At 38.8% G+C, this 14,289-nt stretch overlaps 1 protein-coding gene across 1 annotated transcript; it reads right to left on the bottom strand.

Annotated features, from left to right (window-relative positions):
- Window positions 1-3,834: 3,834 nt before the first annotated feature.
- LOC134583444 (leucine-rich repeat and immunoglobulin-like domain containing-NOGO receptor-interacting protein 4) lies at window positions 3,835-11,552 on the bottom strand. Its single transcript, XM_063440356.1, has 2 exons — window positions 11,193-11,552; window positions 3,835-5,967 (listed from the first exon to the last, which is right to left on the bottom strand). Exon 2 carries the CDS (start codon window positions 5,863-5,865, stop codon window positions 4,018-4,020), a length of 1,848 nt encoding a protein of 615 aa, XP_063296426.1. The 5' UTR covers window positions 5,866-5,967; window positions 11,193-11,552; the 3' UTR covers window positions 3,835-4,017.
- Window positions 11,553-14,289: the final 2,737 nt, after the last annotated feature.

The raw sequence follows: 14,289 nt of genomic DNA, 5'->3' as shown, positions 1-14,289 counted from the left end.
GTCATCCGCATAGAAATGATAATGGAAGCCAAAGGAACTGATGAGTTTACCAAGGGCAGTATAGATAGAAAACAGTAGGGAACCAAGGACAGAACCTTGGGGGACGCCGACAGAGAGTGGTTGGGGGGAAGAGGCAGAGTCAGAGAAAGAAACACTGAAAGAGCGCTGGGAGAGGTAGGAGGAGCACCAGGAGACAGCAGTATCACGTAGACCAAAATTACGGAGGATGCGAAGAAGCTGTTGATGATCAACAGTGTCAAAGGCAGCAGAAAGACCAAGGAGAATTAGGATAGAGTAATGGCTGCAAGATTTAGGAGCAATTAAATCATTGGATATTTTGGTTACAGCTGTTTTGACAGAATGACCAGCGCGGAATCCAGACTGAAGGGGGTCAAGCAGAGAGTTGGTTTCGAGAAAGTCAGTCAGTCTGGTGTACACAACTCTCGAGGATCTTGGAGGCAAATCGCAGTAGCGAGATAGGGCGGTAGTTGGATGGGGAGTTGGGGTCATGGCTGGGCCTTTTCAGAATTGGGGTTACTGTTGCATGTTTGAAGGGTGAGGGAAATGTGCCAGAGGAAAGGGAGAGATTGAAAAGCAGAAACTGATGGATGTCAATGTTTGGCTTGGGGTGCCTGGGACTGATGCCTGTTGCTTACCAGTGAATAGTGTGATGGTGCCAGTGGACTCCAGGCACCTGAACCACATCTATGAAATTAACTTGTTTTGGTGCCTGCAGTGTCTCTTTATTTCACTGCCCAGAACCTAGGGAGTGGTAGAGAGAGCACAGGGTGGCAGCAAGAGCTGACCGCTGTAATTTTTCTTTCAATATTTTATATTTCAGAACTCCTGCATCCTCCATTGTGCTGCTGTACATCCATGTGCAATTGTGCCTCCGTGCTTGCGCAGTGCTGTTAAATCACTATTACGTAGCGATGTTATTAGACACTCGGAGAAAAATTGTCTGTTGGCATTCCCCCCACAAATTGAAATATCTCCTCTTTACTCACTTGTGAATTGAATGAAGCAAATGCACTACATTCTCCAAGCTACATAACCACTATAGGCCACTGAGGTAGTTATAGTGAAAGGAGAACTGCTCTTTATGTCAACCCCCACTAAATGTAAGTAGTAGAGTAGTCAAGTCATACTTATTAGTTTGCTAATGGTTTGACAATCAACCTCACCTGGGATCTGCTGTGCTCTATGAGAACTAGCGTTGTAGGGCTTAGCTCAATCGCTAAGAGTGATCATCTGATGCACCCTGACAATGAGGTGGCACAACACAGCTAATGGAAGCTCCGTGCAGGAGCTCTGAGTCTACCCGTAGATGAACACTTGTGGATTTACATTAGTAGGGTGCCAGTTTTGGTCTTAAAACAACACAGTGATTACACAAACCAGAAAAATATAAACTTTATTACATAGCAGCAGGGTCGGTCTGTAGTCAAATATCCACTGTTCGATCATCCTCGTCCATCTCAGTCTGTATTCCTCTTCCATCTACGTCTCTGTCAGCCTTCCATCTACCTCTCCCTGTGTTTGCAAGGGTCAGCGAGTGTGTGAAGTTGTCTTCGGACTGTGTGTGTAGTGTGTAGAGATGTGTGAACTGAATGGTTGTGTTTTGGTGACATTGTAAGTGTATGGCAACGCCTGGATTTGTTGTGAGAATGTGCATGTGTGATTTTTGGTTTGGTGTTGTAGTAATTGATTTTTTTTATGGGGTTTAAAAAGGGAAAAACGTGTAAGTTTTGTTTTTTCTAAAAGGAAGGAAGATTCAGAGGACAATTGACGACCCACTCACTTGTTTTACTCCTATATCAGCTACACAGGAGCAGAAATAATGCAATTTTGGTATTTAAAAAAATAAAAGGTAGGGAGAGGGCAATTGAAGACTCTCGCTTGTTTCAACCCCAGGACAAAGCCTTTGCACGCCTTCAGTCCGTAGCTTGAACTGGCCAGCCGGTGGGCAAATGCAATGTCTCTACTGATGAATAAGCAGTAGGTGCTTAATGACATTTAGAATTATTAAGAACCAAATTACAATTTGTTAACATGTGCATCGCAATTCCACTAGAGGGAGCCAGAGAATTATGCCTTGTCTGGTTTTCAAGTTATGACTTGCTTAGTATTTTATTATTTATTTATTAATATTATTTCTTTGGTTTTTGAAACTGCAAAAAAAAAAGTAATGAGCATTGTTACAGCACAGAACCCAACAATTAGTGTAAGTTGACATTCCAAGAAGGAACTGACCCATTATTTTAATGTATAATATAAATTTAAATAATTTTAATTTAAATGTATAATATAAATAAAAAACAAACAAACATAAAGTAAAAATAATGTAATTTTTTTTTAACGTTTTTAAAGTGTTGTTCCAACCCTGGTAATAAAAAATATATTTTTTACACTACAAATGCCCTTTGGAGCATAACTGTTTAATCCCTTGCTATCAAACCTGTAATAAAAGTTTTCAAATTTGCCATAATTCAGAAGTGGGTAAAACTCTCGGTGCTGATCTTCCATGACTCCTCATGACATCACCCGGCACTCGATCGGTCCCATCACAGGCTTTTCGTAGGTTTAAAACTAATATCAGGAAGTATTACTTTACTGAGAGGGCAGTGGATGCATGGAATAGCCTTCCAGCTGAAGTGGTAGAGGTTAACACAGTAAAGGAGTTTAAGCATGCATGGGATAGGCATAAGGCTATCCTAGCTAAAAGATAAGGCCAGGGACTAATGAAAGTATTTAGAGAATTGGGCAGACTAGATGGGCCAAGAAGTGGTTTAGCCAGTCATGGTGCTTTTTAGAGCATTACACGTGAGATTTGAGAACCATCAGGTTTCTGGGACTGCGTACATTGCTGCTGTTATACTGTTGGAAGGAAAGAATGTTCAGGGATCTCCATATCCTTTAATTTATGCAAGAAATATAAGTGTTATGTCGCTTGGAGTATCTCTTTAAAGTAAAAGGAGATAGCAGTTAACATCTTCATATGGCCTTACATTACTGCAATAGGTTCTGTCCATTTATATAAATGATTACACATATATTTATTAAACATGTTGAACATAGTGTGTTGGTTCGAAGCCATTTTTGTTGACTATTCGTTTTGCAGAAGTAGTTGTAAACAAACAAGATATCTTCTCATTATATTAGCAGAAATGCAGCATAGACCGGGGTCATTCACTGACCTCTGATCTATACTCCACTGTGTTACGACATTAAGACAAACATACTGGATGAGAAATTACCCAGATTTGCGGTGGGTATTGACATGGATAATTCAGTGTCGCATTCGTACACACTGCTAGATCATGCAATATTAGACAATATTGCAGTTGTAAAAGGCAGGATCAAATCAAAATTGCATTAGAACACACCTAGTATTAAAATTATTTTAATTTTTTCTAGTACAGAATCTTATTTAATAAAAATGTACTCCGCATTTACAAACATCTCTATACATATAATGTCAGGTACCAAACAATAAAGTAATATCTCAAACTCTGTTTAGTAGTGGCATGTAAGACTTTTACTGTGCCAAAATGCTAATACCTCTGTAAATACTTGCTTGGTGAGGGACCTAAGTATCTCTCATGTTTCTGGAAATTATTAGTTAACATGCCAAAATAAATGAATATAACGACGCCTAGGCAGTACCTACAGGTTTGGATCTCAGTAAAGAATACACGTAGGGTGTACCAGTGAGCGGCACTACACCTGACTGAGTAGCTATATACGGTCCCGTTATATAATGTGATTTTGGAACACTTTTGACAGGCTGCAACCTTCTAATAAGCCTGCAGTAAATTAATTCACATGGTTGTTTTAATCTCAAATTTGTATGAAATTTGCTGTCCTTTAGATCAATGAGAATTATCTTAGTGTAATCCAGCCAATTGATTGTACTCTATATCATAAATAGCATTCTTTATTTTAATTTTTTTAATGCATTTTGGGGTTAGAGAGTGCATGGAGTAATTTGACCTTTCTCTTCTCCCCCTTTATTTCTCAAATGAGTTTCATTGTGAATTTATTCTCTTCTGTGTCTGTCGTTCCTCGTGATGTTCTTGGTACAAAGTCTATGTTTGCAGTGTGTTTGATATTTCCATGGCCCCTGCTCCAGAGGAGCATGAAAATGAAGCAAATTGTGACAGAAATAATGAAAGGCAGGAGGCCCCCTGCCGTAATGACCACTAGGAGGTGGCTGTGTAACAAAGGAAAAGAGGGCTGTACTGTGCTTCCATTGAAAGGGGTGACCTCTAGGTGCAACCACAAGGAGTCATTGCCAGCAACATTGCTGGCGCGACACAGGTATGCTCCAGAGTCTGACACTTGTACTGTCTGGAACTGGAGTGATCCCCCAGGAAGTACTGTAACTCTTTCAATCCCTGGCACTGATGTTGGTGTTACCATTCTAGAATCGGGTGTTGTTTCAGTCTCAGAGTCAATAACTTGCACCACTGTCTCCAAATTTGATTTGTACGAGGAAAGTTTTTGTGGCAACACCCAATAGGTGAAAGGTTCTGGGATCCCTTTGCTTTGACAGCTGATAATAAGCCTGTCGCCTTCCTGCACTTTTAGCTCCCCTGGTTCAGGTTCCACAATTCTAGGAGGTTGGCACGTAAAGAGTTCTGGGCAGAGGAGCTCAGGATGGTCAGGGATCACCATTCCCTGTAATAAGTCAGGGGCTGCACAGACAGGAGGTCTTCCGCCAAAGTGAAGTTTGCGACTTAGTATCCAACAGAGTCGACAGTCACAAGAGAGTTTGGTTCCAGAAAGCAGCAGAGTCTCCAGAGAACTTGAAGAAGGTGGCAAAGCATGCTCTGATATCCAGTGGAGTGGATTGTCTGACAGATCAAGTATCCGTAGGCGATCAAGACCGTGAAATGTGCCTGAAGGTATGGAGATCAGCCTCCCTCCAGACAATCGAAGTTCCTCCAACTTTTTCAGTGCTCTTAGACCTTTGACCTGTAGGTCAGAGATTGGGTTTCTGGAGAGGTCTAGTCTCCGTAGGTAGACCTGGTTTCTTAAGGCTTCTTCTGGAATTGAACTTAGATTGCAACGCGTTAGTGACAAGGATGTAAGATTTAATCCAGATAGACTGAGTGGCTCAAGTATTCTTAGAGAGGGCCAGTGGTCCATATCTAGAACACGCAGCCAAGGCAATCCTGTATAAGAAAGATTGCGGAGGATTGGACTGCTAACTCCACCCAGCCTTAAGTCAGAGAGCTTGGGAAGGGCAGACAGAGCCCTGGAGGGAACACTACCTAGTTTGGTTTCTTCCAGCCCTAATCTCTGTAATTGGGGCATTCCCAGAAAAGCACCGGGAGATATAAACAGCAACGGATTGTCCCCAGCCTCCAGGTGTCTGAGCTCTCGCAGCCCTTGAAATGTCTGGTCCAGCAGTATGACAAGTTGGTTTCCTCGGACATCAAGCCATGTCAGATCTGGTATTCCTGAAAACACTCCTGAAGGCAACAGCTTGAGCTGATTGTGGTGCACCAAGAGGATGCGCAAACTGGGCAATCCACTGAAGACTCCTGGCTCCATCCTAGTCAACTGATTGTGACTCAGGTCCAACTCTTGAAGATCCTGAAGGTGGGAAAATACTGTGGGCTGAACTGAACGTATTCTGTTGTAACTCAGATCCAGGAAATGAGAGGCCAGAGGTATCTCTGATGGAACTAAACTCAAGAGACGTTGCCTGCATAGAGTAGCGTTGTCCTGAACAGGACAGTTACAAGGTGGTGGACAGCAGGAGCAAAATGTTCTTAACAAAATACCCAAGAAAATCAACATAAACGTTTCAGGTTTTAAGAGTGGCCTTGTTAAAACCATTCCTTCTGCCATCTTCATGCAAAAAACAAAGGCAAGTACATCAGTCTGGACATTTTGTCTCTCAGTGTTGTGTAAGAAGTGTTATTCTCAATTGGTTCTCAACTGTTTGACTCCATGGACCTGAGGGATTTAATTAAGAAAGATATTTAAAAACCAACAAAAACTTATCTGACATATTTCCTAATGTTAATAATTCTGTTTTGTGCCTTACATGAATATTATACCTAAACTCCAAAAAAATCCCATGTCAAATTGTATATTTGACCAGTAAATATTAAAAAATATATATATAAACTAAACACAAGGACAGATGCCATTTTTGGTTTTCTGTTACACTGTATGAGCAGGGCACTGCTAGGGAAGAACAGTGAGCAATTTTAAAAGGTTGTAACATAGAGAAGCATAGAAAAAACCTTGACTTGGTCAACCCAAATGTAATTGAGATTTTTCTTATTGTAACAATAATCAAAACTTTCATTCTTCAAAACATTGCTTGTCCAAAGTCAAGATGCTACCAAAGTAAATATTCCACAACAGTTCCCATCTAGATAAATCCATCTGGTTCTCCAATGGTCTTGGCCTTCCCAGTTTACCTACAATTCCAAATCTATGCTACATTATTTTCACCCACCTCTCTTCACACATCTGTCCACTTTGACATTTCTTTCTAGGGCTGCTTATGTTATTTAGGATTAAATTCAGCTTTTAGTTCTGTCCTACAGAGCCATCCATGACTGTTCCAAGGTCCACACAACTTATTTAGTCAGAAGCTATTTTTCCCTGTGTTCTACCACTGACCTTTGCCTGCATCACGTTCGCATCTCTAGCACTCCCTTTCAGGACTTCTCTAGGACTGTTAATGCATTAAGGAATGCCCTATCTCTCCCATCAGGCTGATTCCATTATCCAAAAACACAAATGATGAAGAAGAAGCAGTCTTATAATGTAGTACCCAAGGATAATGATAAGTATACTGAGAATACAAATGGTCACTCACATAAAAAGGAGCTTCTTGAAAGCTCGAAAGTCTCTCAGTGTACTTAACATTATCCGTGGACACATGATGTTCTTTTGGGTCCATCATCTCCTTTTGTTAACTGAAGGCTACTATTATAGACTGTACTGCTGCTTACTCTCTGAGCATACTTAAGATAGTTCTTCATGTTTTTTGTTATTTACTCTATTGGTGTTGTTCATATTCTTACTTATTACTTTTTGCTCAACTACTTTCCATTTGTCTACATTTCGTTAGTTTAAGGGGAGGTGAAGAGGCACCCCCATGTTCTTAGGTTACTTGCAGCTCGATTAATCTCACTCCCTTTACCTCTTAAGCACTCCACATCCTCTTTGTGTTTTTGTGTGATACCATTATCCCGAGCCTTTTAAGGAATTCTTATAAAACCATTTCTTCAGAAATTAAATACCAAAACGTAGTGGTGCACTTGGACAAGTTCTTAAAGTGATTATTCCTAAATCAGCACGGTCGGATGAAGCCTAAGGAAGGCTCGCAAAATGCGTCACAAGGATGTCATGAGTAGGCAGAGCAGAGATTCTGAGTTACTGGAACCCGAGAGAATTCAGCATTTTATGTACTTACTAAGTGTGGATGTGGGTACCTGATTGAGAAACTCACCAGAACCTGAGGTTAGTTGCTTTTTAACTTTGTGTCTAATAAATATTTTCATTGGTACTGCCCCACTGGGTTCTGTTTTATTCTGGTCTCTATCTGCCTAAAGATCCAAGCTGAAGATAAAGTGTGGCTGGTGAACTGACAATTGTGGGACTTCTCCCTCTCAAGTGGAGCTATGTATATCCACAGCCAGGATTGATAGGGCTCTAGTGTGTGAGATGGACCCACACTCTTTTTTTGCACTAATGTGTATACACTTATTTCAGGTGGTCAGCGCTATTATGTGTATATATAATTATTTACAGGTCTGATTGGGAAGAATCATTTATTGAAATATTTGTAGGAGCACACGACTTATTTTTAGTGTTTAATTTGTGTATTTCACTTTGGTGTGAGTGCAGCATACCGCAGTACACATTTGTTTTGATTAATTTGTGTGTGTAAGGACATATATATGTTTAGATATTGATTTAAGCGCTTTCCCCACTATTTGGGGTATTTACCCACTTCTTCAGGAACCTGCATCAGATAATGTCTTCATTTTTCTCCCTATTAAAATATATTTAATTGCACATAGTGTATCAGTACACTGTATGTTCTAACACCTTTCCACCTACTAACTTATGCTAATGCCGTGATATATCTATGTTGTATCTTGTTGTCTCAGATATATTATCTTTTGTTTTATTATATACTGTACACTCGACTTCCTTTAGAATACAAGATTGTTTGGGCAAAGCCATGGACATCTTTTGTTTCTGCTTGCCTAGCTCATTTTGTTTCTTCTAGAAGTAATCCCTTATTATACAGAACGGTAGAACGTGTTCCTTTATAAGTTGAAAAATTGAATTGATGTCATATGTTGCAGTTTGCTTTTTAACAAATTTTGCAGTATTAACACACCCAGAGCTCACTAACATTGAAGTTAGCTCCAGAAGTGGAACATTTTAAAGAAAAAGACAGGTCTATGAAACCTTGAAAATTCTAAATGAATCACATGGGAAATATATTCAGAGATCAGTGATTTCATCACTGCAAGGGACACACTGCCGTGACAGTGATTCATTTACGACCAAAATGGGGTTATGAAACTTTTGGGGTAGATAATTGTATAGGAACAGGATAACCAACTCGTTATTTTTAATAGTAACCACAAAGCCATGTCTGCGTAAATAATTGCCTCGTACACAGCTTCAGAACCAACGATTAGTCAGGACGATAAAGTAAGACCCAGATTTTTTTTTTTTAATCCTTTAATAAGGAAACCTTTAATTAAAAAAATAAAAACTAGTGGACAAAAGCTGAAGAATTTGCAATGTTAGTTGTTTAAAATAACTACAAAGAGGAAGAATCTTTAGATCTTACAAAACCACACCTATTCACACCTTGCACACAGGTTTAAATAACCACACACTGTAACTGTTAACCACACACTGTATAGTTCTGTATTACTCCACACCAAAATGTGTACATAGCACAGAGACCTCCAACTAAAAACATACTTACTTTTCACTTATCAGTGTATCGTATGTTATTATCTAGAAGCCATGTTAAGAGCACGGCGTTTTTAGGAGTTTTGTGTATATCATTCCCAGCATGCAGCTGACCTGTTTTGTTTTGTTTGTTTTTTTCAAACTGGGGGAGTGGGTTAAATTTAAAAATATCAGGTAAAACCTGCACTATACTTGTAAAGATATCTCAAAAACAACAGATCATTTTAATATTTTAAATATAATACAGTATATTGAGTGTATTTTTAGGCTCTGACAATTGAATAGTGCAAATACATTATTTTTAGCAGGTATTGGGAAGTCATGCTGGTTCACTGCTGCCGTATGCTTAGTTCTTTTAGAGAGCGCCTACACCTGCTTTTTCTCTGACAATTGAATGTGTTTTTTTTTTATATTTGTTTTTTTTTGGTGACGTGTCATCCTTAACTTAAGAAAAGGGCATTTATTCCTTCACAATCAGGCCTTTTCCATATCTGGAGAGCAAAAAACAGGGCGCAAGAGAATACTGAGAACGGGCAGCAGCTGAAAAAGCCTGCCCTTTGGTGGGTCCCCGCTCAGATCTCAAGCTGGTTTTTGCTCATCTTGTGCCATTACAGAGAGAACATCTCTGAAACATATCAGACTGGTCCCACCCATACAGGTAGTCCAGATCCGAAATGCCAGCAAGTTCCCTCTGCACGAGAGACATAGCAACTCCAGACGATCGTTTCAGCCTTGTTAGACATCATCAGTGAGGCATAGGTGATATCTCTCTAGGCACCGTGATTAAAGGGTACACGTCTGAATTACCCTTTAAACTTATGGAGATAAAAAAGCGGGGCTCAAGAGAATACTGAGAACATTTATTCCTTCACAATCAGGCCTTTTCCATATCTGCTGTAAAACTGCCATACTATCTTTCAGCTTATTCAGAATGTCTCTGACATGGCCTTTTGTTGTACATTATATTAAATGGACACTATAGTCACCAAAGCAACTACAGCTTATTGTTTTTGTTCTGGTGAGTATAATCATTCCCTTCAGGCTTTTTGCTGTAAACACTGGCTACTAGATGTGTTTTCTGGGGCAGTGCTGCACAATGTGCAGTACTGCCATTCAGTGTATCCACCCTCTGCGTGCAGAAACTAAACTTACCTCATAGAGATGCATTGATTCAATATATCTTTATGATGAGATGCTGATTGGCCAGGGCAGTGTTTGACTTGTGCTGGCTCTGCCTCTGATCTGCCTCCTTGACAGTCTCAGCCAATCCTATGGGAAAGCATTGTGATTGGCTCACAGAATCACTTCTGATGATGTCAGGCATGCAGGCAGTTCAGAGGCAGAGCCAGCAGCTGCAGACTTGAATACGTGTAAGAGTTTACTATATTTAGGGAGGCATGGGAGTATCAGGGGACTAGGTGGTGGTTTTAACACTATAGGGTCAGGAATACATGTTTGTGTTCCTTTAAACCATTCATTACCTGTGAGATAAACCAGTAGATAAGGTTCTTGTGGCATTATCTCAGTAACAAGGGAACTCTGCCTTTTACCCAAGGTGAATAAAATGAATCTCATTGCTTATTTTAACATCTAAACATCTAAACCCCAGGACGTACTAGCAACAAGCGCACTTTTCTTAGTAAATACTTTGATATTATAATCATTGTTCTCTCCTGTAGTGCTAAAGAAAAACAGCCTCAATGCAGCATCAATTTATGTCAGAGTTCCTTTAAGATTTTTATAAAGTATGTATAGTGAAAACTCACCGAATCGTGTGTTCCTTAGGGTAGTTCTGGATACGCCCAGACAATTTTTAGCTGAAAAGCATATGGTTTGAAAAATGTTTTATTTTTCTTTGTTTTAGAATGAAAAAATCCTGTTTAGACAAAGCAAAGCTATGGCAACCATTGCAAATAAAGAAGAAAGAGGGAAACATAGTTTTTTTTCCTCATTTCAGTACACTTTCTTTGTGCTGTCTGACAGTGAGCTAAGGATAGAAATGTGCGAATTTCTACATCTTAAGTTATTTTTTACACCTCACAAATACATACTTGTTGAATATAGGGATAAGTAAAGATAATATTAATATCCTTGGAAATTGGTGTAATGGTATAGTAGATTAATGGGACTCGTATTCAACTAATTAAACAGCGGGATTAATTGTAAAAAGGTAAATAGAAAAAACAATGTAATGTTCTCCCTTAAAATTAATTCTCCCTTACGTTTGTTTGTTGATCTTCTATCCAGTTTGATCATGATCACCATGTGCTGTCCGAATTCTCAAATCCCTCCTGTTCTCAGTTTTATTCCTCCAATAGATTGAACGTTTCCTCGCCCGGTTTTATTGTCCTTTCTCTCCTTCAAACCAGAGATAGTAAAATCTTTCACGTCGCAGGTGATCTTCTGTCTGAGATGCCCAATGTTTCGGTTACTGGACCAGTGAAATCTTAGCACCCCACCTGCTGAATATTTTATCGGCTAATTTTGTTGGATAATGTCCGGCTGGGGTGTAGATTGCATGCTACTCGGACTGTGCCCTCAGAAATAAAGGGATTGAAGGTATGAAGTTACCGGCTTGCTGGTGTGACTTGTAAGCAAAGTTCAGCCAACCAGAGGCATTGGAATCCTTCAGACTGGATACAACTCTTTGTCCTTGGAGACTTGGAAAGGACGACGTCGGCTTGCAGTTCTTTTATGTTATTTATAGCCAATAATAAACTTAAAGAACTTCACCCTCAAAGCGACAACACATAACTTAAATGACAAACAACTCAGCTGTTCATCACAGGCTCACAACACAATCAGCTGCAGTATGTAACATCATGTGCATCGAGATCCACACACGACAAGATTCCTACAACCTATGATTACGTAGGTCTAGAAAATTATTTGTATATAGCAAAGATAATACGCAGTATAACATATAAACTGTGTACAATGTAACGAATAAACTATACAGGATAACACAAACTGCACACAATATAACACAAGCTGTATTCAATCTGACATAGGAACGGTAAACAATATAACAAACAAATTATATATGAATATAACAAACAACTGTATACAATATAACAGAGAAACTTTATGTAATATAATTTTACGGAATTTGTTTTTTGCCTATAATCAGGCTGTGATCCACTTGCCCACAATAAAAGGAAAACTTAAATGTCTGTGGCTAATCACAGAAACAATAGTAGAACATCTGAGTCATATATAAATTGTTCACATAAGTATATAATTAGATCAGATAAAAAAAGAGCAAAACAGAAACTAACCACAAATGATATGATGTTATGGGACCCCTACAAAATGAACTGTCACTAGTGCTATTATGCACAAGCAAATCGCTAAATAAGAGTCAACTATCCCATATTTTTTTTTTAAGTTCCAATTTTAGTAATTGTTTTTTTTTTTTTTTTAAATGTACAGTACACTGGGCACAGCATGGGGATTACATTTGCCCCTGCAATACTGTGCATGTCTACAACACTACGAAAGGAATGTCCGAGCACATGTACGTTATACCTATATGTCTATAGGTGCCCAAGGCATCATGGGGCGGCAAAGTCGCCATTAACATAAAGGTAGAGGAGACAAGTGTTTTTGGTGTTGTTTTTTTCAGTTTTTTTTTTTATTATCATTATTTTTTTTTTACCTCCGCTGTATTATTCAGAAGTGTTAATGCTTCAGTTGCATTTACTCATCTGAGGTTACACAGCACTGTCACAACTACATTTATGCTTTAAAACCAGCGGCAAAAAACGAAAAATCCAGTGTTCAAAAACAGTGACCTTATTTTACTGTACAGACTGTTCCTAGTCACTTTGTAACATGGCATTAAATATAGTCCATTCAAACCAGTGGTTCTGCATTAAATTAAGCTCAGTGGTGCTCTGTTCACATTTACTATAATAAATAACAAATGTAATGGACATTTAAATGAAAAAAAAGCTTCTTCAGACTCTCTCCGAATGTTAGAGGGGGCTCCAGTGCAATAAAAAATTATAATAATTTTGGGCAGTTTTCTGCCTGGGCCTGATGAATGTCCTTGTCAAGCCATTGGAGTACCTCTGAAATAATTGTGATCTAATTTAGAATCCCTACACAGAGGTCGCGATCCAGAGGCTTAAACACTACGTGATGTGGTAACTCTTTCTTACATCAGACCGATTCTTCTGTGTGAGATAGCTATAAAGGCTTAGTTATTTTTTGAACTTTTTTTTTTTTAAGTGAGTAAAGTAATAGACAAGATAAAAGGGGAAATACAACTCTCTCTTGACAAAATACAGATTCATTTTAATACGTAGTCCAAGATTCCTATTGTTCTATAAAAACAAAAGTGGGTTGTGTCATGTTCTATAGCTGATAGCCACATATCCATGTACTGTGGAGATAAGAGGAAACTTGTAACCGATACAGGGCAATAGCTTTTGTGGTGGCTACCAGCGATTTAATAGCTAATTTATGTTCCCCTCTAGCCAAAGACTCCAAGGGGAGAGACAAAGGAAAAAAACAGAGGTCAGGGTCAATTGGCCAATAGAATACAAAGGATGACATGATCGAAAATTGTAAAAAAAAAAATTAAATAAATAGGTGCCCTTGTGCTACAACAGAGTTCCAGTGTGGATTTACCTGGTAATGATGCACTGGGGTTGTATACCACTGGGACAGCATTTTGTAACATTGCTCTTGCTAACCAACAGAAATATAGACCTTGAAGGTGGTCTACGATATATATTTATACTCTCAATCTGGACCTTTCAAGTCACTATCTATCTTTTTCTCACACCTCTGCAAATAACTGAGAGAGAGATACCTGTATGTTTAAGCTGTGTTTATATCATATATTGTATGTGGTTTGGTGTAATCTTTCCACTGTTTATGTTATTAGTTTTTTGTTTTTTAGGGAAATTATTTTTATTCACAGTTTCTTCTTTTATTAAGATGAGGTTTAAAAACTATTTCAAAGTCCCCTTAAAAGTTTATTTCGCAATATTTTGCTTGTGTTTATCCTTTTATCTGATTTACTTATTTGAGTAATTATATGAGTCAGAGCTTTTATTTTTCCTGCTTATAACCACTGACATTTCAGTTAATCAGAATTACACGTGTTACAAGTATTGTCCTTCTCTGATTCTCACTGTATCTCTACCAAAACCCAATCAACATCTTCTTTTCTGGAAAAACATCTCCATTTATCTGGACCTCCCAAAAACTTCCTGGCTGTTTTCTGTATGTACTGCTTCTCTTGGAAACCTGATTAGCCCCTTTGCATTTCAGTACCAGTGAAGTTGAATTGCCTATCAGTAAGGTAGA

The sequence above is a fragment of the Pelobates fuscus genome, chromosome 13 (assembly GCF_036172605.1).
Source record: "Pelobates fuscus isolate aPelFus1 chromosome 13, aPelFus1.pri, whole genome shotgun sequence".
NCBI lineage: Eukaryota > Metazoa > Chordata > Amphibia > Anura > Pelobatidae > Pelobates > Pelobates fuscus.
The sequence above is the reverse complement of the archived record's forward strand: the minus strand, read 5'-3'. Positions and strand labels throughout refer to the sequence as shown.